Source organism: Penicillium expansum, assembly GCF_000769745.1.
Source record: "Penicillium expansum strain MD-8 chromosome Unknown contig301, whole genome shotgun sequence".
In the NCBI taxonomy this organism is placed as follows: domain Eukaryota; kingdom Fungi; phylum Ascomycota; class Eurotiomycetes; order Eurotiales; family Aspergillaceae; genus Penicillium; species Penicillium expansum.
In genome coordinates this window covers 72,444-94,535 of record NW_015971366.1, presented here as the reverse complement: position 1 = coordinate 94,535, position 22,092 = coordinate 72,444, and the positions used below count along the sequence as shown (strand labels likewise).

The 22,092-nt window shown below is 48.5% G+C and overlaps 7 protein-coding genes across 7 annotated transcripts; 3 read left to right on the top strand and 4 right to left on the bottom strand.

Annotated features, from left to right (window-relative positions):
* Positions 1 to 394: 394 nt before the first annotated feature.
* PEX2_089270 (FAD-binding oxidoreductase) lies at positions 395 to 1,989 on the top strand (the record flags this gene model as incomplete). The annotated part of the gene is made up of 3 exons (XM_016746197.1): positions 395 to 597; positions 651 to 745; positions 818 to 1,989. 3 exons carry the CDS (start codon positions 395 to 397, stop codon positions 1,987 to 1,989), a joined length of 1,470 nt encoding a protein of 489 aa, XP_016597193.1.
* An 866-nt stretch (positions 1,990 to 2,855) lies between these two features.
* PEX2_089260 (lipase family protein) lies at positions 2,856 to 4,287 on the bottom strand (the record flags this gene model as incomplete). Its single annotated transcript, XM_016746196.1, has 3 exons — positions 2,856 to 3,843; positions 3,945 to 4,053; positions 4,107 to 4,287. 3 exons carry the CDS (start codon positions 4,285 to 4,287, stop codon positions 2,856 to 2,858), a joined length of 1,278 nt encoding a protein of 425 aa, XP_016597192.1.
* Positions 4,288 to 5,940: 1,653 nt separating this feature from the next.
* On the bottom strand, positions 5,941 to 7,928 carry PEX2_089250 (putative protein kinase; the record flags this gene model as incomplete). The annotated part of the gene is made up of 2 exons (XM_016746195.1): positions 5,941 to 6,488; positions 6,542 to 7,928. The coding sequence occupies 2 exons, from the start codon at positions 7,926 to 7,928 to the stop codon at positions 5,941 to 5,943; spliced, it is 1,935 nt and encodes a 644-aa protein (XP_016597191.1).
* Positions 7,929 to 10,157: 2,229 nt separating this feature from the next.
* PEX2_089240 (putative cyclase) lies at positions 10,158 to 11,374 on the top strand (the record flags this gene model as incomplete). Its single annotated transcript, XM_016746194.1, has 5 exons — positions 10,158 to 10,339; positions 10,387 to 10,498; positions 10,550 to 10,592; positions 10,644 to 10,748; positions 10,809 to 11,374. The coding sequence occupies 5 exons, from the start codon at positions 10,158 to 10,160 to the stop codon at positions 11,372 to 11,374; spliced, it is 1,008 nt and encodes a 335-aa protein (XP_016597190.1).
* A 365-nt stretch (positions 11,375 to 11,739) lies between these two features.
* PEX2_089230 (Zn(II)2Cys6 transcription factor) lies at positions 11,740 to 13,599 on the bottom strand (the record flags this gene model as incomplete). The annotated part of the gene is made up of 1 exon (XM_016746193.1): positions 11,740 to 13,599. The coding sequence occupies one exon, from the start codon at positions 13,597 to 13,599 to the stop codon at positions 11,740 to 11,742; it is 1,860 nt and encodes a 619-aa protein (XP_016597189.1).
* Positions 13,600 to 15,604: 2,005 nt separating this feature from the next.
* PEX2_089220 (protein transporter TIM23) lies at positions 15,605 to 16,273 on the bottom strand (the record flags this gene model as incomplete). Its single annotated transcript, XM_016746192.1, has 2 exons — positions 15,605 to 15,628; positions 15,683 to 16,273. 2 exons carry the CDS (start codon positions 16,271 to 16,273, stop codon positions 15,605 to 15,607), a joined length of 615 nt encoding a protein of 204 aa, XP_016597188.1.
* Positions 16,274 to 16,651: 378 nt separating this feature from the next.
* On the top strand, positions 16,652 to 21,921 carry PEX2_089210 (Armadillo-like helical; the record flags this gene model as incomplete). Its single annotated transcript, XM_016746191.1, has 8 exons — positions 16,652 to 16,755; positions 16,815 to 17,743; positions 17,795 to 18,773; positions 18,824 to 19,057; positions 19,106 to 20,160; positions 20,210 to 20,350; positions 20,403 to 21,034; positions 21,100 to 21,921. 8 exons carry the CDS (start codon positions 16,652 to 16,654, stop codon positions 21,919 to 21,921), a joined length of 4,896 nt encoding a protein of 1,631 aa, XP_016597187.1.
* Positions 21,922 to 22,092: the final 171 nt, after the last annotated feature.

The following is a 22,092-nucleotide window of genomic DNA, read 5'->3' as shown; positions in this document are numbered from 1 at the left end:
AACTTAACGTACTTCAAAGTCATCAATAGTGGTGCTGATTGGAATTAGGAACAGTTCGTAGTTTATGATTGACCTAACAACTAACGAATATTGTGTATTTCTCCTTCGATTTGTAGATCAGTCAAGCCTCAAGACATCCCAATATCACCCGCTCAGTTTATGAGATGAGCAAACGAAATTGCTTCGACACTTCAAACTAAATCACTCAGTCATATCTGATAGTCCTCTCGTTTGAATGTATTCTGTTTGGACTACATGACGTGGTCCCCTCATTTACATCTCTCTCTCTCTCTCTCTTACACATCTCTCTTTTTCAGCTCCTTCCTCTCTTCCTTTCCCGATCTATCTTCCACATCGTAGACCTGACCGAGGTCACACTTTGCCGAGACCAACCATGCTTCTCTGGCTACTTCTTTTGGCAGTGGGGGCCACATCGATGGCTCTTGCTGGTCCCAATGAGGCATTGAAGTCATGCTTCGAGAATGCTTTGACAAACCGAGGAAGTTTTGCTTTTGCTGGAGATCTGTTCTATGACCACATTGTGAATCGCTACAACTTGAACATTCCCGTTACTCCAGCAGCAGTGGCCTTTCCCACGTGAGTGTCCTTGACGAGGATGATTCATTATGTCTCTTGCTCATACACCACAGTTCTTCTCAGCAGGTGGCTGCAGTAGTCAAGTGTGCTTCGGAGAACGGATATCCAGTTCAGGCCAAAAGTGGAGGACACAGCTATGGAAATTACGGTGAGATTCTGAAATTATCCTAGCGCAGAGGAATTTGACCTGAGGACTAGACTAACATGCGATATATGACAGGCCTTGGAGGAACGGACGGTGCCGTTGCGATTGACTTGAAGCATCTCCAACAATTCTCCATGGACAACACGACTTGGCAAGCGACAATTGGAGCGGGAAGTTTGTTGAGTGACGTGACACAGCGGCTGTATCACGCTGGCGGACGGGCTATGTCTCACGGGATTTGTCCTCAAGTCGGTTCAGGGGGACATTTCACAATTGGTGGTCTTGGTCCAACTTCGCGTCAATTTGGTGCCGCACTTGACCATGTACTCGAGGCTGAGGTGGTTCTTGCAAACTCGAGCATTGTCAGAGCTTCTGATACGGAAAACCAAGACCTCTTTTGGGCTATCAAAGGTGCTGCCTCCGGCTACGGTATCGTTACAGAGTTCAAGGTCCGAACCGAGCCTGAGCCTGGTACTGCGGTGCAGTATGCATACAGCATGGAGATTGGAAACTCCAAGAATCAGGCAGCCCTTTTCAAGAGCTGGCAGGCCTTTGTGTCAGATCCGAAGTTGACTCGCAAGATGGCATCCACCCTCACTGTGCTTGAGGGTAGTATGGTAATTAGCGGCACCTTCTTCGGCACCAAGGAGGAGTATGATAAGTTAAACCTTGGCAGCAAGTTCCCCGGTGCAAATGGAAGTGCATTGGTTTTTGATAACTGGCTAGGTCTCGTCGCCCACTGGGCACAAGACCTTATTCTGGGGTTGGCAGCTGGAATCCCAACAAATTTCTACACAAAGTCTACTTCTTGGACACCCCAGACTCTGATGGCCCCGGAGACTATCGTAAAAATGTTTGACTATATTGGTACCGTCGACAAGGGCACTCTGGGCTGGTTCCTGTTGTTCGATTTCCAGGGAGGTTACACCAACGACATCCCAACTAACGCTACATCTTACGCACATCGTGATGTGCTCATCTGGCTACAGTCCTACACACTCAATTTCATGGGACACATCTCCCAGTCCCAGATCAACTTCCTCGATGGGCTTAATAAGATTGTCACCGATGTCGCCCTTCCCTACACTGCCTACCCAGGTTATGTTGATCCTCTTATGCCCAACGCCGCCGAGGCATACTGGGGCACCAATCTCCCCCGGCTGCAGCAGATCAAAGAGCAAGTTGATCCAAACAACGTGTTTCGGAATCCACAGAGCCCATCTCCTGCCAAGAAGGAGCCTTTGTGATAAACCACCGGATCTTCTACATTCAGAACTACGTTGAGCAGTCATATCAACACATTTTGTAAAATCGTTTAGAAGCATAGTAATCAAACTTTGACTAAATCAACAAGACAATATCTTACCTTTCAATTCTTCGTATTTGTATCTCTATTCATTCTCGCTCTCCTGCTTCGCCGCCCACTCTTCACTCTGACGAGACGTCCATTCCCAACGAAGCGCCCACATCTCTCGATGCAACTTCTCCGAGCACCCCGAGCACATTCCCGCCTTTTGATGAAGCCGGTCTTCAGGAATTCCAATGATGCCAATATTTAGAGCTCGTAAAACACGTCCTGTACAGCGCTCTCGTTGGGAAAATGGCACGCCGAACTCTTCACAACGTTCAATTCGTCCGAAGCGGATGCAGTTGCACATCATCCACATGTGATATGTCTGTACGCACATTTTGAGGGTGTTGTCTATAGCTTAAGTCAATGGAAAGAATACAGGTACAGTTTAATGTACTTGTGATTTCTGTTCCTTCGGGTTCGGGCTTATGATCTTGGGATATATGTAAAAGAACTTAATGGATGGTTATATATTTAAGAAATCAGAAGTCAAAACTGGAGACTATATATATTCATAGGTCTTTTGTTCTTTTCTTTGTTTCTTTAATGTGTCGCTTTGAGCTGTTTCTGTTGTTACTAAGACACTCAATTAACAAAGGCATACACAGAGTATTGTCTCAAAAGGTAGTAATTGTCAATGATACAGCTAATGAACAGATCTGCCGCCAATATCAAAACAGCAAATGGGTATTGGGTATTTCAACAGCTTGCTAATAAGCACAAAAACTCCGTACGTTAAGCCACGATGCAGATTGTGATACATCATGATCGCCTGCTCAAGGCCCCTCTAGCCAAGGCATCGATGCGACGGGAATACAAGTCCATAAAATGCATGACAGGGTCACCAAAGACCACACCTCGGAGCTCAGTGTCTGTAATTCCACAGGCATCGACATTTTCCCTTGGTGGCAGTGCAGGGGGTCCACCGGGGACCGGAGGCGCTACAAACACAGGGCGGCCACTCGGTTGATCTTCCGGACGAAGAAGAACAAGCCGGCCAGCGAGTGACAGATCAGATGAGGGGGTTCTCCAATAGATAGGCGCGGATTTCTTTTTCCTGTCGTGCAAAGCTAGTAGTGACCCCGGAGCAGGCGAAACATACAGATCTAGCAACGAGAGAAAGTAGCTTTTGTCGGCACGGGAGACCGGGTCACCTTCGTTGATAAAAGCGAAGAACATCGACTTTGATCCTCGAGCAGTGGGAGAGGGTTGTAATGGACGAAGAGAAAGGGGCGGAGCACCGAATGTAACACAGTGGATGTGTTTAAAGCAGCCGCGGAGATGAATGAGTTCGGATTGCACGACTGGAGACTCGGATAGGAGATGTAGGTATAGTAAGCTGGCGACTGCACCGCCTGCGGAGTGACCAGTGAAGACTAGCGAGTAGGACATGCGAGTGGGATCTTCTTCGAGAAGACTACGTAGCCGGGCTGCAACGGGGGCAACCATTTTTCGGGCTACGGATAAGAACCCCGAGTGACAGTGATTGGATGGATCGTCTAGAAATCCCATGGGAGAGGTTGGTGCTGCCCGCACGTTCACTGCCCAGTCCAGGAAACTCTGCGTACCACGTATGGCGAAGACGATTGTGTTCATGTCGTCGATTGGTAGTGACTTGACCACCATAGCTTTGGTACCTTGTAGCCAATCCGAGTCCACGTAAGAATGCCGTTCACGGCCTGAGGGTTTGTCGTAGACGCGGCGCGAGTACTTGGCTGCGAGTTGGAGGAGAGGATATGTTGGAAGATAGCTTCATGCGAGATCAGCAAGTTGGGCTAAAGAGTATCTGGGTATGGAGGGCCTTACAATTTCAGTGGTAATAAATGAGGTGGTAATCGTGAATTGGCATACAGATACACCTTGGAGAAGTAATCGATAGACCCTGTTGGCTTTTTCCCTTTTCGCTGTGATCGGCGATCTTTCTTCTTGTCTGACTGGGAAGGAATTGTACATGCAGCAACTATTGTCACCAATGAGTTTATTTCCATTTATGATCATAACTATACCACTTACTCAGTTCGTTTTCTCTCCCGCAAAACGACCCCAGGTCGATCGAGGTGATAACTTGGTCTAATAACCGCGATGTGGCCTCCTTGACGTTTGTACCACCACCTAAGCTCTGGTGGACCAGATGCTCGAGATCAAGAATGGTGGCATTTGTTTTTTCAACTGTATGCGATACCAAGGTGGTCATTGATTGGTTCAGATTCGTATATGATGTCCATTTTGAAGGTTTCGGTGGTTGAGGGTTCCTTGGGGGACTGTTTAGAGCAGTTCCTGCGAAATAGAGTGGTTGTGGTGCTGGCTGAGGTTGTAGATGAACCATCGACATTGCCATGTTTTGATTATATGGGACTGTAGCTGTATGGAATGTGTTGACTGAATACGCCCCCGCTGGGGAGCCATACGGAGGAACATAGTTCTGCGGTACCCTTATTACAGCCTCTCGCTGGTTCGGACGTGGTGGTTTTGGTGGGGGCTCTGGAGATGACGGTCTCTTTGAGTGACTTGAACGCCCAAAGGCCATGGTGTATATCCCAACTCAGTGTGTTGAACGCGTGGCCTAAATTCAATCCGGTTATCTCATACTCGAGAGTTCAAGAGCCCCAGCCCCAGCCCTTGTGCATCGTACATGGATGTAAGACAAAAAGAAAAGGCAACGATGCAGGAGTTATGCAGGCTCTTCACGCTAAACATGCCTAGTAACCACTCCCATCACGCGGATTCTCCATCGACTTCGGCTCCGCTGACCGTCGATAGGCTGGAGTCCGAGCACGAGCACAGCCCCATCCCGGGCGCCTCTACGACAACTGCGATTGGTCACATGTCAACAAAGCTTGGTTTTCAGCTGAGAACATATCATTTTGTTGATTTTTTGAAATCACGAGATTTGGACATGTCGAATAATACAAAATGTATAGACTAAAGTATAAAAAGTATAAAATTTAGAGATAAGACACAAAACAATGAGAGACCAATAATTCTGAACTATATAACCCTCTACGCTGAAATAAAGGCGGCTTCCTAATTTGCTTTCATATTGGGTTTAGTCGCATTGTTAGTACTTTTGTTCGAGGCTATATTCTCGACATGTCGAACATCAAGTTGCTGACTACTCCGTACTCCGTACCTACCTAGGTACGGAGTAGTCCCTTTGTTAATGACTGAATCGGAACCATAGCTCCGGCTTGTCTAATATTGAATCGCCCGGGCATTATATGCGAGTCCATTTGATTGCCATAGTCATTAGTCACACGCAAGAACAAGGTTGGTTAAAGGTCGAAAGACATAACAAGCAACGGAAGTATTGTTTCCCAGATAGGTCACAGAGCTTCGATATTCATGCCACTCGAAGTAAGTATTAGAGGAAGTGACTGTCTTTCCAGCTGTAGCTGTGTGGCCTATATGTTGCATTAACTTTGGAAGATGATAGTCGTGAACTAACTCGGTCACGAGTCGCGACATCGTGACCATCGCAAGCCGGAATGTCTGCAGTAAGGATCAGAGGGAAAATGTGTCTTGTATTTCCGTGTCTTATCTCCTGGAGGTATTTGTATGTAAAAAAAGGGTATAAAAACCGGTCTAGCCATAAAAACATAACATTCAATCCACATAATGACCCATTTAGTCATCGTGTCTCGTGAATAATAAGAATGAATAAAAAAACAAATAAGAGAAAAGGTATGTGAGTCAATAAAGGGAGAAAGAGAGAGAGAGAGAAAGAGAGAAAGGGAGAAAGAAAGAAAGAAAGAGGGGAAGAGAATGAACGTCGGACAGGTGAAAAAAGAAGATGAGAAAAAAAAAGAATGACAATATACGGGACAACAAGGCACATGGGAGACCGGCTCTATGGCACTTCTTTGTCGCCTCGTTTCAGACCACCAGGCACATCGATAGCATCACGCACCCACTCAATAGCAGCAATGTCATCAAGGGTCTTGCGCTTCGTGTTGCGCTTGAGAAGACCTTCCACACAGTCACGGGCCCCTTCGAGTCCCTTGCCCTTCTCGGGATCCCATTCCTCCTCCTCGTCGGCATACCTATACCAAGCCCATTCAACACGTGCGATACGATGAGGAGTCCGGGCACGAAGTTTGGCAGGATCTCCGCGAGTGCCAGGCAGAACATCGAAGGGTAACCGATTCTCCATGATGGCATAGAGCAGAACACCGAGCGCCCAAGCGTCAGTGGCACGGCCATCGTAAGCCTGACCCATCAAAATCTCGGGGGCTGCGTAGTCTTCGCTGCCACATCGGGTTTGTAGGAGTGGGCTCTCGGGCGGTTCAGGGATACGTCGCGATAGACCGAGATCGCTGAGAGTGATCACGGCTCGGTCGTAGGTACGCCAGTCTTGCACGTCGTCCATAACATGAGCGGGCATGGTAAGCAGAACATCTAGAAACATGGTCAGTATAAGATGTGCAGTATTTTGACAAACGCTGACTAACTTTCTAACTTGATGTCCCGGTGAACGATGTAATGAGCATGCAGATAACGCACAGCATCAACCAATTCGGCAAAGATACGTCGGATCAGACCCGCGGACATGCGAGGAGCTCCCGACGTGGCAAACTCGAACAAATCACCACCAGGACAATAGTCCAAAACCAACAAAGCACGCTTTTCATCGCTGCCGAATGCTTTCAGTTGAACAAGGGACGGATGGTTGACCGACTTCAAGATTTCTACCTCACGCTTGAGTGAGACCTCCAGTCGGCCCTCATCCGCGCCTCCAGCAGGTCCATGTTCGATAATTTTGACGGCAACCAGCTTTTGGTTGTTGACAAATCCGTGGAATGTGCCAGCTCCATCACCATCCGGCGACAAAGGCATCTCAGGGATAGGTTCCACACGTGCTGCCAGACTGACCTGGCTGAACGTGCCCTGACCCAATACCCGAACTTTCTGGTAGATACGGGCCTGCTCTGTACGGACCGACCGGACAGAATATATCTCCTGGGGCGTGGAGAGAGGGGCAGGATGATGGATGACGGGTTCACTGTCACTATAGCCACTCCCACTGCTGCGAGGCGGGCTGGGAGGACGAACGGTCGGCAACGCGATACCTCGGTGAACAGCGAGATATTGCTCGCGATGGAGCCCATTGGACTTTGAATCTATGCTTGATGATGAGGCGATGCCAAGCCCGTTATTCCCTGACACTGCAATCGGGCGGGGAGGAACGGAGATACGGCCGGGTGGCGCATAGTCACTCAGACTGCGGTTCCGAGAATGAGAATGTTTTGAGGACGAGTCGCGATGATGCCAATTGTTCCCGGATGACTCTTCCCCTTGGCCATCAATGCCAGTGTATGGTTTGGCGCGTGAACGGGGCATGACGGGTGGCCCAAGCATCTGTGATGAATCACTCAGGCGAAGGCTGGAACCGTTACGCGACGCCATCGACGAAGAACGAGACAATGACGGCAGATCGGATTTCCGCCACGGTGAGGCTCCTCCAATTGGCGACGGTAGTGGAGTTATGTCACCCATCGCATTCAATTGAGGCGAGGACATGAAAGATGCCGGGGACAAAGAACCCGCGCTGTATATAGGTGGAGCGATGAGGGCGCGAAGACTCGGGGTACGGCGTGAATAACTTCCGGATAAACTGGCCGAAGCATAAGGATCGGAGTCTCGCGAACTGGACGGACGAATACTAGGTAGATCGGTGCGAATCTGTAGAGATGGCAGTGGCGACTCAGGATTAAGTATGGAAGGTGCGAGGTCGTCTACCGAAAGAAGACCATCCATTTCCTCTTTCTTTGTATGTTCATTGTCGCTTGCATCTTGAAAAATTGTTGACATGGTCGATAGACCGGACTTGTGTTCCATTTGTAATCGAAAGGGTGTTGGGAAGATGACTCGGCCGCAAACGGAAGGCCGGGAGCGTTGAGTTCTACCCTCCGGGGTGTGGGGGGTGGGAGTCACAAGATATAAAACGGGCAAAGATAAGACTTGGGAACCCCCCGGCTAAGCATCCAGGCCCAAATGGCCTTAGCGTGGGAAGACCCGTTAAGGGTCACGGCTCTCTAGGTATAGCGGAAGCTCAAAACCGCATGCAAGATAGATTCTAAAAGAAAGAAGAAAAGGGGGGAAACGAGTAAATACAATTAGAAAGGAAGGAAAAGCGCCATGGCTGGGCGATGCGGCGAAAATGAAAAAAAAAAAAAAAAAACAAGAACCGAAAAATGACCTGGCCAGGATTCATCGGAGGCGCTAGTCAGCTGACGATCCTAATCTAGTTTAGCTTCCCATGTGTTCCCCGCAGGTTTACTTGAGTTTATACAATTTTAATATAGTGAGTGTTATGGAGATATGGGAATGGAAGATGTTGGTTTCTATTATTTAATATTCATATATACTATACAATTTAAAGTGATATAACTTATAAGACTCGATAATCACATTCGTCTTTGAATACTGTGTCAATACTGTGACGCCCGAAGATGTTTGCTCCGAGTGTAGTTCCAAATGGGGAAGGTGGTATGCCTATCATCTGCTTTTTTCTGGGGCCTCAGGGCTCAGGTATATATACATAACTAAGTTCACTAGTAATTATGCCTCATAGTTAGTACCTAGGTATCTGGACTCAAGGTCATTTCTACGCTCTCTACATAGTAGGCTGTACACTTCATTCTCGTTTCCTTCATACCTCAATGACCAACCCTTACTCTCGGCCTTCGGGAACAATATGTTGGCGAGGCCCAAAACCATTTTACCTGCAGTCATGTAGGGGTCAAACGCGTCCTGTGCGCCACTGGTATAACTAATTTTAGCTATCGCCGTTGCCTCCCGAATCCAAAACCGAAGCATCCTCCGCCTTGGCATGGCTGACCGTATGACGACACTCAGTTCGTTATCCAGTACGATGTACGATGTACTCCGGATGTCATCACATTATGACTCGTAAACCAACTCATTCTCCATTCCTGAGAGTTGATATGGCCCCGGTCCATCCCGTTATAACCCATTCTCCGGATAAATCAGCCGCATAATGTCGCTCATGCTATCTTTGCGGCTACTGCGGGAGAGGCGTCGAATGGTAAGGGGCACTATGTGCATACGTTCATTAATTGGAGGGGTTGTATGGCGAGTTCCAAGGTTGGCGGGGGTATTTTTTTTAGGGTATTGGGGTTGGAAAACCCTATACTCCGTACCCTTTCCAACGTCGAGGTCAAGGTCAACTACGGAGTACGGAGTACAGGATAGATAATAACTCGTTGATCAGCGCTGTATCGTGCAACCCAGCACCGTATCCATTTGCTGGCTGAATAAAGTGGCTGGGAAGGGATCGGCATCCAGGACCCGACCGTGGCGGGGCTTTATATGGTGAATCCTGACTTTCGAACAAAAAATGATGAGATTTGAATTATTACTAATAGGCGTTATTAAGCGGAAGTGTTGGCTTTTGGACCACCTTTCTTATTTGCCTATCTGCGAACTGGTTGTTCATTTGTGCACATAATGCTTCTCCAAGTTGGATGTCTGCAGATAGTGGATGGATACAGCTTAAATCACTCACCGCAGGCAGACCTCATACATACGTCGATTGGGAGCCTATTCTCGCAGTATCTGATTCCAAATTATCCTCCCGCAGGTTGTGTCCATCTCGTGCGCGAGCTGGCAAATGTGGCGATCCACATCCTTTGACAGATTAAATATCTCGGTCGTCATCTCTACCAGCTGGGCGCGCCTTGTCGCATCGTGTAAGGCTGGCTTTGGGACCTGCGCTACCTGTAGTCCAGCAGGAGCAGCCTCATTTGTTACCTCGAATCCATACTTTAGAACACGAGAAGATGACTATAGAAGCAAGTGTTGCATTCAATCTCTCGTGTGGGACGCTGACACCGAACGCCGAAGGTCGGGAAATTAAAAACAAGACCAAACCCACGCGGATCTGACTGCTATAATCAGAACAATCGAGATATTGTTTCATCTCTTTCCTACAAAGGCCACTTAGGTACGGGAAGTTAACAGTCCATTTTGGCACACGGTTTCCCGATCCGGGGCCTCTGTCCTCTATAAACCAGCCGAATCAGATCAAATATTACCTTGTATACTATGACATCTCTTCCGAGCTTCGATGACCTTCCCCCTGTCAAGGGGATGCCCCAAGGCTGTGCATGGGGGATATTCGACAAAGACGACAAGAAAGATCTCCTGGGCACGCTGAATCTACTCACCCCAGAAGTCGTCAAGGATGCTGTCGCAGAGGTTCGCCAAGGCGTGTCTATTTCTCTAAAGTAAAATGCCCCCACTATCTCCAGAACATTACCCCTAATACATCTAGTTGGCCAATTGGAAGCATCAAAATCCCAGGGTTCTTTCGAAAAAGCATATGTCACAATGTCATGAAATTGGAAGACCCAGCATCTGGCAGCCCCTATGGGTTTGACGATGAGGTATTGCGTTGCCTGGTCGCTCTTTATCTCGTCATAGCTAATTAATTCCAGCTCGAGTTCAATACCCAAGCCAGTAGTCAATGGGACAGTTTCTGTGCGCCCACGAACTCTAGACAGTAGAATAAAAAACTGACTCGCAACACAGCTCACTTCATGCACCTCCCAACCGGCCTCGCCTACAACGGAGTGAAACCAACAATCGATGCGTTTCAAACCCCCAAAACTGCCCAGCATCTCCCAACACTAGACCGTAAGTAAATTCCAATAAGTCTCAAACCCAGCACTGAAAAAGGCTAACGGAGAAAACCAGACTGGCACCAACGCGGCTGTGTGACAGGCCGAGGCGTACTAATTGATTTCAAAAGTTACGCGCAGAGGCACGGTATAAACTACGACCAATTCTCCAGCTTCCGCATCGGGACCACCGAGCTAGAAGCAGTAGCTGCCTGGCAGGGACTGACCTTCCGAGCAGGAGATATCCTGCTTATCCGATTCGGCGTAACAGAGACGCTGGGTCAAATGACTGGCGCCGAGCAGGGCATTGCGATGAGCAGTGGCAAGATGTGTGGACTGGAGGGGAGTAAGGAAATGGCGCGCTGGCTCTGGGATCGACATTTCGCTGCTGTTGCTAGCGACAACACCGCTGTTGAGGCTATGCCGCCGATCATAGATGGTGTTGAGCAGCCCACCCATGAGCTTGTGTTGCATCAGTGGTGTCTTAGTTTGTTGGGTATTCCGCTTGGGGAGCTTTGGGATCTGAAAGCGCTGGCTCATGCTTGTAGGGCTAGTGGCCAGTATTCTTTCTTGCTTACTTCGTCACCGCTGAATTTTCCTGGTGCTGTCGCGAGTCCTCCTAATGCACTGGCCATTCTGTGAAGAGAACTTGTTTAATGACTTAATGACGATTTTAATGAATCTTACTTTGCGGGGTTTAATGCGAATAAACTTTCTACTGACTTTTGATTGTAGAGATTTATGCAGTAATGGAACTTTATAGTACAGACTTACAAAGTACCTAGGTAAGCCTTCTTCTGTTCTGTGGGGAAAGGGTTCGAGTACCCACTTCGGGCTCCACATGGCTTGTTCTGTGGGCCCCCGAGTATTTATAGACGGGTGTAACATCCCGAGGTCAATATGTGCGATGGGGCTTTGGTAGTGATAGCGTTTTCACCCGAAGAAAAACTTGTTGCCCCAGTACAACGAACCACAGCACGTTGATTTCTGTATGTTTCTATCCATATTCAAACAAGCATGAAGTCAAAATCAGCCTCCCTTGCAATATCCTGCCACTGTATATCGACGTGCGGTCCAGCCGCTGTCCGTCGGTTCCACAGAGCTTGAACGATTTCACATAGTGCATTGATGTTCAGGATCCCGTGCCGAGTTTTCCAGCCAAAGAATGTCAACATGCGCTCTTGCAGATCACGCCGCTCACAATCAGCGGCAATCACAAAACTTGCCCAGTTGTAAGAACAACCGCCCTTGTCACGCGTGAGCGCATCGGCAGATTCAAGCTCGTGTATTGCTTTCTCAACCAGATCCTGTACGTCGCACAACTGTGCGCCTCGCAAACTGCGGCGGAAGTATACAATCGTCGCGTAGTAGAATGAGTTCAGAGCATGTTGGACGATGATCGAGCCCGGGGCGTCTGGGTTGGACAAGGATGGAAAATTCAAGTAAAGTTGGAGTTCGAGTCTGTCTAGTTCCTCGGTGGGCAGCTGTGTCCGGGTTTCAACAAGTGTGGTGATTTGAGCGAGGTATTGGACCAGTGGCGTTGTGACTCCATGCGATCGCTCTAGGTAGTGATGGAAATCGGAGGGGCCATCGAGGAGTGACATGAGCTGTTCGGGTATGGGAATACTGCATAGTGACGAAAGTGACAAGTAACTTTGAAGTAATCTAGCAGCAGTCGGACTTCGAACCCAGTCGCCATGGACATCGTTTTGCAGAAGACCAAGGCATCCAGAAACGTGTGCTCTCCATCGGCTGCGCCGGCCAGACATGGCCTCAGCCATGATGCAAGTGAGGACGGCAGTTAATGTGGGCTCATCTAGGCAGCGAGCCCGCTGCAGGCTTCCTCGTAAATGACGCAGAGCCAGATGGTCATGGTGGAGGGCGAGGGAGTGGTACCGCGAATCATGGCGGAGGTGAGAAAGACCGAAGGCAGAAGAGGCACAAATAGCGTGGAAAATTGAGAGATGGATGTTCGACTCTGTTGGAGAGGCATCGAGGCCTTTCAGAGCCAGAGGAAGGAACACTGTCCGGCAGGGATTGTCCGGGGTGTCGATTAGGAGCATGTTTCCGCTGAGAAAAACAACCCAGTGATGAATTAGTTCCATCTCTAGTCTTGGGAGACTCAATGGACTCATGGAGTTCCGGAGGGACAGCCCAGTCCTATTGCTGTGAATATTGGATACAGGTGTGCCGTAGTCACTCGGTTCTGGCGGCCTGTTTTCGGCTTTGTTGTGATCAACGACATGAGCGATTGCACTGATAGAGATCTCACCAATCCGAGAATTAGGATTTAATAATGCCGTGCATGATTCCTCATGGGATTCAGATGTGGACGGTATGGTAGTAGATGATAATCCATCCCACGTTGGTTTCGGTGAAGCCACCTCGCTATATCTGCCACCAACTGGTGAGTCAATTGAGTACGACGAGGTATGCTGTGTATCTTCCGAATCTTGGGTTGAAGGTGCATATTCCAAGTTGTGTAGATCAAAAGGGCCTGGATCGTGGACTTCCGGGTTTGAAAAAACAGAGAAGACCGAGAATGGTCCTCGTTGTTGGGCACAGCCGTCCCCTGAATACTCATCCAACTCAACCAGCAGTGCTGTCACAGCGGCAGATGACAGCTCATGGTTCACATCTCGTGATAGGGGCCGGAATTGACGCCTATGAGAGCGATTCCCGGGGGTTTGAGACCATCCTAGGCGCAAATCATACCCTTTGCATGTCCAACCAGTCCGTTGGCACCGTCGACAGTGAGGGTGTTCCTCATCGCACTTCACTCGACGCTCTCGACAAGTCCAACATCCAGTGAAAGTCTTGGTCCGTGGTTTGCGGGCCTTTGCCTTAGTTGTCGATAAATCTGGCATTGCCAAGGATCTGAAGAAGGGTGCGAAAGCTCTGGCCCGGGCGACAAAATTATTCCCCGTTGACCGCGCGTCGGCAATCGCCGGCTCCTGATAGACGGACCATGAGCGCTGAAGTTGGCCGGCAAATGTTTTCGAAATATATATTATATAGCTTGCTGTTCTTATGTCAGTAAATACACTCGCATTGAAGTATTTATAGAGGTGGGGGGAAGGAGTCGGGTTAAAGCTTAGTATTTACTGCATGTCTACAACGAAAATGCGATATATAGTCATTAGTGAGCTTCCCCGGAGGATTTATTAACTTTTTATTAGTTTGAATTAATTGATAAGCTTTATCCGAACGATTTTGTTCTTGTTAAAAATTAATATCGGAGTGCCTCTTGACTTAGAAGCTTTCATATCAAAACCCTTCCTCGTCCAATCTTTCCTGTTAGCTCTTCCTATTCGCCGTAGGTATCGCTCCTAACGACAGAATCTATAGCCTGGTCTTTCGTAGAGCTCCGTCACAGTTTGATTTTCTTCCAAAGGTACAGCAGCGACAAAGAGAATTCAGATACCATCCTACTCCTCTTATTTCCAAGCGGATGGGGCGAATACCTCGCCCACATGCTGGATTTGGCCATAGTTTCTGGGTGGGAATGGGCAGAGAGTGCCTGATGGGTTATATCAGGTATACAACTGGGATAGATTTGCGTAAATTCACAAGGTGTTTTTGAACTGGACAGAGCATGTCGAAAGTCGAAAGTAATGATAAGTGAATGAGGACGGTCTTATTGAGGGATGAGATTCAAAAGATCAGGTTGACAATGCAAATGATGTGCATGTACCTTCCAATCAGGTGCCTTCCCTTTTGGTCAAAATCTTCACCCCAGTTCCCCTGCCTTAAGCCACTGGGAAGATATAAATTCCCCCCTCACCCCACTTCTTTCTCTCTTCTTCCTTTCTTCTTCATACCACTCCAGGTCTACCTGTTGAGTACTCACCTATTTTTTGACTGGTTGGTCTATGTGGAGTCTCAGGGTAGGTTGTGGCACGAAGCATGTCGGTGGAGGTAACAGGGCTACCAGCCGCAGACACTCCTACTCACCTCTGCGGATACAGACTGTCCTTCCTGGGGTTACCTGCATGGACCATCTGGAGCTCTGTTTTCATCTTCAACCCAATTTTTGGAACTTTTCCACATCTCTGTTGCCCGACAAACTACCAAGTTCCACTGTGTTGGTGAAGAGATCAAATGCATAGCAAGAATTCATGGTTTCTTCTATATTCCTCCTTTTTTGTGTACTCCATGCGTACTATCTGGCTGGGATAGTGCCCTTTTCATCCGAGTCGGCTGTTGGCATGGTTTTTTGGTGGCAGACTATGTGGCAAGTCTATTCTTTTGGGTTAGCGATAGACTGTAGGACGGCATGAACTCTGAGAATCGGGAGCCAGAAGAGATATAACGGGGTGAGACAGATACCGCATGCCCAGATGTTTAGGGTAGCTGTCCATGTGTTGTTAGCCTGAGAACCACCCCCACAGCTCGTTTGCGGCATTAGGGCCACTCTCGAAGCCCACCCAATATTGTTTCAATTCGCAGCTAAAATGTCAGTATGAATGTGAACTTCACTTATTAGACTGGGTCAGGAAGTTTGAGAAATTGTCTATTGGAAGTCACTAGCAGCATTAAGATACGTTACTGACAGACACTTGCAAGCGCCATAGCCAATGAATCGCAGGTATGCAAGAGACTTTTCTATGTACACAGAAGAAATACAAAGTACAAACCCAGTTGCACATCCCATTCCCAACCCACGCATAAATGCGAAACATGAAGCTTGAAGCGCCGGAGTGAAGAGACCCGCAGGGGGGAATAAAAAAATAGTTGTAATACATCGCAGGTGAAAAGACAAAGTAAGGCGGCTAATCGTCAACCGCCAATGTCGTTTAAGGGTGGCGTGGAGGGTATGGAGTATCGGATAACCGAAAAGCGGAGTAGGATAAAACTGGCCAATCTAGCAATTTAGAAGAAGGCCTTTCGCGTCACCTGTAGAGTCACAGTTAGCAAATGTCACACAGTACATCAAAACAATATACATACAGCCCAGGCACCAGCAATGGAAGCCACAATGCCGCCAGAGATCATCATGGGCTTAATTCCGCGTGTGCTCTTGAAGACCATGCCGCTCAGTGCGCCGGCGACGATGCTGTTAGACGCGTCGTGCTTGCCGCGCACATATCCGAGGCCGGAGTTGAATCCATTGTAAACCATAGCCACAACACCAGCCGAGTTTCCGAGGAACGGACCGCGACGGGTGACCGAGTTGAGTACACTGTTAAGACGAATTTTCGGTGCTGCCGTAGCTGGTGTCTTTCTCAATCCTTCTGCAAGTCCCCATGCGCCTCCAGTTGCGAGTGCAACAAGATAGGTAGTGCCGGCACCATAACAAAGGTCATCTGACCATCCACGGGATGGCAACACTGATCGGGAGCCGGGGAGTTCGTCAAGGGCGGAGTCGTCGAGGGAGAGGTAGTCAAGGGCATCCTGGTTCAGACCAGCCAGGGGGTGGAGGCGAGAGGGATCGGGAATAGCGACCTCGGAGAGGAAGGATGTGGCATCTTGCGCGGTTGAAGGGTCGAAGGCATCGGGCCCGGTTTGCTTGCGGCCGCTGAGGGAGTCCCAGATGGACATTGTGAAGAGAGATATGGAAAGATAGAGGATAGAAGATAAAATTACAAGAACCTAAGGACAACCTTGAAGGGTAGGGGCGGATGACTGGAAAAGAAGTGATGACCCTGTGTACGCAGCTCCACTGGCATCGGAACAGCAAAAACTTCGGTCCCGTGACTTCCGGCGATCTAACGGAGAAGAGTTTGGCCGATGGATATGCGCTATACCCGATACGGAATCCCACTTTTATCATTTGACGGCCTGAGGCATCGCGGGGAGCATAAAAATTAATCGTCGGGGAGACCTTTCGCGCGAACCGTTATCCAAGATACTGAGGCTTGTATAATTGGGGCTCTGACTGTTAATTCACGTCGGGTGCAACGTGTTATATCAACGGAAATGGAAGACCTTGCGCAGAAAGTGCAATTGCTCTCGGAGAAAACTCTCCGAGATATCGCCAAAGGCCCATTGGTGAAATTCACACTGACATGCCAAGACACTGAGTAAGTGAAGTATATGTTCAAATTCAAAAGAACCGATTTGTTCTAATATTGAGCAAAAGAAAGGTGAACCGGGTATGGCAGTCGTTGGTTCAGACGCTATCGACAGCATCTATCTCGCCACCTCATTTTGCAGAGGCATGCAATACGGCATCTGCTTTCATTGATGCTGCCACAAAGTCACAATGTGATGCGACTCGAGAGTTGATATTCTCACAAGAGGCATGGCTGTCATTATTTGATATTTGTTTGACTCGATATGAAGACGCCAAGCCAAAGCCTGTTAAGCAACTTCTCGCCTCAATCACTGCTATCTTAGCCAAAAGTCACCAAGGAGCGACAAGAGCAGCCCTTCAAACTTCAATTATTGATGCCTTAATTCCTAGCATTGTGCTTGGGGAGCCTCAATCCCGACTGAAGGGGTGTCTGGTGTTTTTGGAGACATTCATTAGAAAGGATGCCCTGTTACCCAGCGAATTTATCCCATTGATTCGCCAGTGGCTTTTGAAGAACACAAATAAATGGGCAACTCTCTTCGCCAACGATCATGAAACTCTTTCTCTGGGTGAATCAGGTCCCGCTTTTGACATTGCATCTGGCAGCCTATCCGATGAACTAGCAGCAAGGATCTTTGTTCTGGGACTTTTGATTCAAACCAACAACCGAACCATGGCTTTGCCAGCTGGAAATGTACTAGCAATTTTGATCCAGAAGATGAAGCCTGACAACTCTCCGGAAAAACTGTCAGCGATGTGGGTAATGCCAGTGAGACGCATGGTCTTGCAAAATATAGAAACTTTGGAAGACCTGTCCAATAGGCTCCTGCAACCTCTGTTTACCATTGACCCTAATGGCTTTAAGACATTCCTTGACACCCTCCCGGTCAAGAGCCTCCTCAAAGGTGATATGACCGACGCGCCTGAGGAAGAGTATATGGTTCTTTTCGCCGCTCTGCAGATCGGCAAGAAAGTCAACTTGGTTCATGAAGATTGTGAGTAGCGTTGGCAACCTGGATTTATTACTAATTTGCTAATATGTGCAGATATTTTTAATGTTGGCAAAATGAAACTCAACGAAAATGAGGTGTTGGTCATGAAGAGCGACGTGATTGGCAAATTCCTTCTGCACCGCGACGCCAATATCCGTATAGCAGCTCTCTCGCTGTTGATCACGGCATTCTCCACAGTAAAGCCATTTACGGTGCGGGCAACGAACGCTATCCTTCGAGGGCTACCCTCGATGCATGCTGAATCCGACGCATATACTCGTGGAGAAATTCTGAGTCTGACACGCAAATTCTTTGTTCGTCTAAGAGGTGGTATTGTCAAAGATGAAGATGTTGCTTTGAAGACAGAGAAAAAAGCCACAAAGCCAGCTCAAGGCCAGGTCAGAAATGAAACTGAAACCACAGAGTTCCTAAAGGCATACCTTAAGTTACTGGGTAATGATTTGCGTCTGGCGGCCTCATATCCGCGTCACATCACGGCTCTCAAAGCCCTGAAGCTCCTGCTGGACTCCGGTCTTGATCCACGGATAGAGGTTAAGCTTCAAAAATCAGAGATCGAAAATATTTGGAAAGTAAACGTCGAAGTGTTCGATGCTCAACTACTCCGGTTGTTGATTGATCTCCTGTTGGATCCATTTGAGGAGGTTCGACAAACATCGCTCTCGATCTTGAATTTGTGCCCTCGAGAGATCCTGCTCAACGGCTTGCACAATAAGACAGACGAGCAGTCGGCTGCAGGCATGCGGTTGACAGATGCCATTACCCGAGCGGAAAGCCTGGCAAGCAACACGAGTAGAGCTGATCACGCTGATACTGTTGCTCGCCTATACCACATCATCTTCTGCGCAGCCCTGCCAGCTAACTCCGGTCAACCGGTTTCTGATTGGTGGACAACTAAGGCATCAGTAGTCGACACAATTTTGAAAAAGCTTGAGGAACGTCTACTCAATTCAAAGACCCCTTTCAACTCTACTATGCGCGAGGCGCCACTTCATGGATATACGTCCGGTCTCAGGTATGTTATCTTGGTCCGTACATGAGATAGTATGCTGATTGCAATGGCAGATATATTGTCCTTATGCCGAGCTTCCACTCGCTAGTATCTGACGGGTCGGGATCCGCTGCCTGGCGGTCTGTCCATGACCGCATTGTTGCCATTTGCAACAAGATATGGATTGAGGCGAAGCCTTTGCTGTGTATCGACTCGCCCGAAGGCCACTCGGATGAGCCCACCGAGGATCTGAACGTGGGACCCAAGGATGCCCTTTCTTACTCCTGGAGATCTCTTCGCGAAGCAAGGTAAGTTGAATTCTTTCTTTGGCTATGCACAATCGCTGACTGGAGTAGTCTTTTGCTCCATGCTACTATGGTAAACACCAGCTATGGACCAAGCGGTAGCGACGGACTCAATTTAGGCGATTTTGCAAACATCGGAGGCGTAAGCTTCACACAGCTGGCTGAACTCCGCCATAGAGGTGCATTCTCCAACGTCTCACAGACATTCGCGACATGCTGTCAAAGATGCAGCTCCTCGAAGGATCCATCAATCCGAGAACTTCCTAGGACCTGGTACCAGGAAGCTAAGTCAACCATCTTTGGCTCGGCATCTCAACTCACCCGTCGTTCCGCTGGCTTGCCTGCATTGGTGACAGGAATTGTTGGCTCTGATCCCGGTACTCCATTCTTCAACGAGGCCATTAATGAACTCCACGAGATCTCATCCCTTTCTGTGGAGTATGACAAAGAGAGACAGTACTTGGAACTGCCGCAGGTTCATGCAATGAATTGCCTGAAAGATATCTTCACCAACGCGAAGCTTGGCCCCCATACCGAGCCTTTCATAATGAAGGCACTGACGTTGTCCGCTGAACGCCTAGGGTCGCCAATCTGGGCCCTTCGCAATTCAGGACTGATGCTCTTCCGTGCCCTACTCACAAAAATGTGCCGCGTCATTCCCGGTGCTGGACCCGGCTTTGGAGGAAACTCGGGTTCAGAGCCAGGATCTCGGATAACATTCCCCAAGTACCCTGGTTTGCTTGAACTGCTCTCTGGTCTTCTCACCACGACGCAGGGTGAAGCAGCCGAGGGCACTGAAATTATTACCGAGCGGGTGTTCCCTGCCCTGGAACTCGTTGGTGACAAAGTTCCCAGCTTGGATGATCCTACTGATGAGATGCTACGCGGATTGGTTATTGGGCACTTGAGCAGCCCGGTTTGGGGTGTCAGAGAGCATGCAGCCCGTGTATATGCGTCGCTGCTTACCCGACAAAATATCCCGGAAGATTTACGCACTCTTGTTACTCTTCCCTCAAAAATAACCGAGAAATATGTTCATGGTCTTGCTTTGTGTGTGCGATATGCCCTTCGTCGATATGCCTTCACCACTGATGATTTCTGGACATGTGAGTGCACTAATCAATCTCTAACAATACCGGGCTAATGATTTGGCAGCGAACCTTGATGAACTTTTCACGACATTACGTACTGTATTAGAATTCCTGTTCCGTGCTGGGAAATCGCCTACCGTGGCAAGTGAGCTTGTTGAAATTCTCAATGGCACGATGGAGCGGGCGATCCAAGCACAGAGCGAAGGTAAATACACTTTATTTGAGCAAAGAAACGACACGGACTAACCAATCAATAGACCAAGTTACATCTTTCATCAACGAGATGTTCGAGGCTCATGACCTTGATGGGATTTTGAGATTTGTCTTTGATGCTTCTCAGGCGGGATGGAATCTCTCAAGCTCTAGCCGAGCATCTGCCCTTCTTCGAAGAGCGCTTGCTTGGTGCACAACGTTGAAAATGCTTACTTCCCAACAGTGGGAACCACTCCCAGCATTCTTCATCGGAGTATCGCAATTCGATGCGGATGTTGCTCGTTGGATTTTGGAGCAGCTCCACGAGTCAGTTGGTGAAGACGAGAGATACAGACAACCATTGGCCGACTTGTATTCGTCTGTGATTTTGGGTGATAGTCGACCCGATGTAAAGACAATGGCTGCATCCAATTTGGCTTCTATTGTGGAGAACTTAATACCATCACAGTTCGATTCTGTGTCAAGTATTGGTCTTCCATGGGATGCCATCGCAAATAGCTTCCGCCCCGAAACAGATATCACAGCCTGGAACCGAGAGGCAACAGACGCCGAGCTCCGACTTCGAGGCTGTCTACTGGCAATCCGGCCATTTGTTGATCAGTCAGCTTCGTCCTCATTTGAAGGCGATGTCCACAGCTGGGCTATCAAGCTTCGCTCTGCCTTGAGTGAGGAGACAGTAAGTTTTTATCATGGCACTTGTCCTATAATCGAGTCACTAATCTAATCATTTTCGTTTTCTAGGAATTCACAACCCGTTTTGCTGCAGCCGTATCTGTTGGCAGCTTTTCACGGGCTCTTAGATCCCCTGGTTCCCAGCCACGCGTGGATGCGGTGCTACTAGATGTCTATCTTGTGTTGTACGACATGCTCAATGACGATGACGACGAAATTCGCGATGTGGCTACATCAGCTGCCTCTTGGGTTTTATCACACTCATCCGTTTCACCTGACGCAGATGTGTCCCTGGCGCCTCTTAATGCAAGCGCTCTGCTTGCCGACTTCATTATCGATAATTATTCAGATTCCGCACTCCTCGGGCAACGAGTTCTTCGATATTTGACTGGCCAAGAGCCAAGGATCAGTGGATCCGACGAACGCAGTTACTTGGTCGCTGTATCAGACCAGATCACAGAGCATCGCCAAGAGAGTACCGTCCTCTTCGTGGAGGAGAAACAGAATCTGTTTATCGATGATGTGCGTGAGGTTGAAGTTTGGTCTCGAGCTCTGTTGAAGTTGACTCGCTCGGCATACACAAAGTTCTCGTTGGACGAAACTTCTGCCTGGGCCTTTGACGGATTAACATATCTCTGTTCTCTAGTTGGCTCTGAGAAAGAGCCGGATGGACTTCTTGGTTGGGTCTCAAAGCCCGAGATCTTCACCTTAGGCCTTCGGGTTATTGTCATCTCGTCTGCTCTAGGCTCGCAAGTCTTCCCAGTACCGGAGAGTCTGCGAGTGCAGCCAAACGTCTTCCGGGCATCGCTCGAATCCCTCTTAGGCGCAGGGAAATTGTCATCAGTTCATGGGGATTGGTTGTCAAGAATCCAAGCTGCATTGGAACTGTGAGCTGTAATATGAATTGAAAGTGAAAAGATAACTACATCAGGTAGAATACATATCCATTGAACAATATATTGTTTGCCATGTTTGAGAGTCTGCTCCTTGCCCATTTCCTCACTTCACTCGCCTTGTCACCTCTTCCCTTTTCGTCTCTTTTTAACTCCCTCACTCTGATAT